The sequence below is a fragment of the Temnothorax curvispinosus genome, unplaced genomic scaffold (genome assembly GCF_003070985.1).
Source record: "Temnothorax curvispinosus isolate PA1 unplaced genomic scaffold, ASM307098v1 QBEX01004566.1, whole genome shotgun sequence".
In the NCBI taxonomy this organism is placed as follows: domain Eukaryota; kingdom Metazoa; phylum Arthropoda; class Insecta; order Hymenoptera; family Formicidae; genus Temnothorax; species Temnothorax curvispinosus.
This window is the reverse complement of record NW_020214346.1, coordinates 1-1,977: the sequence shown is the minus strand read 5'-3', so window position 1 is coordinate 1,977 and position 1,977 is coordinate 1. Positions and strand designations below refer to the sequence as shown.

The 1,977-nt window shown below is 39.0% G+C and overlaps 1 protein-coding gene across 1 annotated transcript; it reads right to left on the bottom strand.

The window, feature by feature from the left end:
* Positions 1 to 6: 6 nt before the first annotated feature.
* LOC112453672 (carboxypeptidase B-like) lies at positions 7 to 1,936 on the bottom strand. The gene is made up of 4 exons (XM_025014552.1): positions 1,558 to 1,936; positions 988 to 1,218; positions 659 to 843; positions 7 to 476 (listed from the first exon to the last, which is right to left on the bottom strand). The coding sequence occupies exons 1-4, from the start codon at positions 1,767 to 1,769 to the stop codon at positions 301 to 303; spliced, it is 804 nt and encodes a 267-aa protein (XP_024870320.1). The 5' UTR covers positions 1,770 to 1,936; the 3' UTR covers positions 7 to 300.
* Between the last annotated feature and the right edge of the window lie 41 nt (positions 1,937 to 1,977).

Below are 1,977 nucleotides of genomic sequence, written 5' to 3'. Positions count from 1 at the left end.
ATTGTAACTCGACAATCAATGATATCATAACAGAAAACAATGATATAATGCATCCAATTCCATGTAAATTTATCTCTCGTCTCTTGTAACTCTTCGATAACAATACGAGTGTTGATTTCTCAGTACGAATGCCCTATGTACCCTGTCCATCGATGTCCAAAATTGCGCAAAAATGACGTGTGCGTAAAATCCCACATTTCTGTGATTCACAAAGGGCATTGATCCAGTTTCCATTATCTGGATCGAAGAAAGAACGTTCAGACGCTTAAGTGCGCATCAGAAGTGCGCGAAACGTGGATTTCACGTGTTGCAGGTAACTAAGCGTGCGATCGCCCGGATTCCTGCCCAGATCTCGCGCGCAGTCGGAACTATTTGATTAGCCGGTAATAGGAATCCGTACGTTCCGCGATCACGTAGTTCCACCGTGTACGCATACTTTATCGAAGCAACGCCTTTAGCCCAGTCGTCAGACGCTCCTGCAAACAGAAAAGTTCTTTCTCCTTGACGTGACATATTGCGAAGTCGAATCTCGCTATCAACTTAATTATCTTGATATCGGATTTTCGTAATAGCTGTAAATCAGCGCATTAAATCTTTCATATAAGCCAATTTAAAGTGTATATTAAAAGTGAATTAAGTAACATAATTAAATTCGTACCAGAAGTCGGATACATCAGTTCTGCTGACGGTCCAAGTTGATAATTAGTGCCGTGAACTTTCGTGATCGCGTTAATTGCCTTTTTCGCTACACTCATCAAATCGGAGAAATCCGGCGGTTTCGAACGTGTGTAACTCCACGGTACCAGCCACATTTGCGAATAAGAATGCAGAGTCAAGTACATTCTGAAAACGTAAGTTTAGTATTTATAGTATTAGAAAATGCTTAAAAATTAAAATCTTAATTAATAAAATTGAAAAGTTAAAATAAAATACGTTCGAACAATAAAATTAAATTCATTAAGCATTAATTTGACATTTAAAGCGTACCGAATATGTTGCTTGTTCGCCATAATGTAATCCGCCATGGCCTTCGTTTCGGGTTCGGAAAAGGCGTAAGGCCCGGAATATGTTTCCTGGCAGGGATCTGAACTGGCACCTCCTTCTTTCTCTTCGCCCCAGTGGTATGCAAAATTTCGATTCGGATCGACTCCTTCGCATGTAGTCCATAACCATCTGGCATAGTGTGTTACGAACTGTAATAAATTGGAAGGCGTGTATCTAGAAAAGAAGATCACGCACCGTTTCAGTTTAACAACACGCGAAGCTCTCAAAATTATTTTCGTTGTATGAATATTGATTATATAATAGGCATTATAAAAAAATGTTTTTTAATCCAGACAGTTTTGATCTCCTTATCTTAAAATAAAAAAGAAATCTTATCGTTTGCAATCTAATCTCTAACACTTTTCTTAATATATATCGCTCTCGACAAATACGTATAATGAGATCATACGTATAATGAGTAAATATTACTGTCGTTAATCGATTAATTAAGACTCTGGAGACAATTGAAGTGGCGTTCAAGTGGCAGACTTATCTTCAGACTTCTCTCCTCACCTACTGTCGTTTTGGCTTTCCACGTGATTGCTTCTGGTTTTCCGCCAAAAACGGTCGCCGACATGGCTATACTCGTAACCGTCGGGATTCACAACCGGCAGAATCATCCAGTCCGAATTACCCAACAACTTCGTGTAGCTCGAATTCTTTTCCACCAGTTGACTCAATATGTAGGTCGCCACCGCGGTACCAATCCATTCTCGTCCATGCATGCCTGCGAAGACGATGACGGTTTACCGAAAAGATGATCTAACGGGACGAGGTGTGTGCAAAACGTGAGAATACGGGTTCAACACATCGCCGGTGAGAATCGGCTGACCATAATTTTTCATAATTAATTCATAATAAAAGTTTTTGCGTTATATATGACGTTAATGATGAAATTTATTTTTTATTCACAATTATTTTTTAATCTATTTT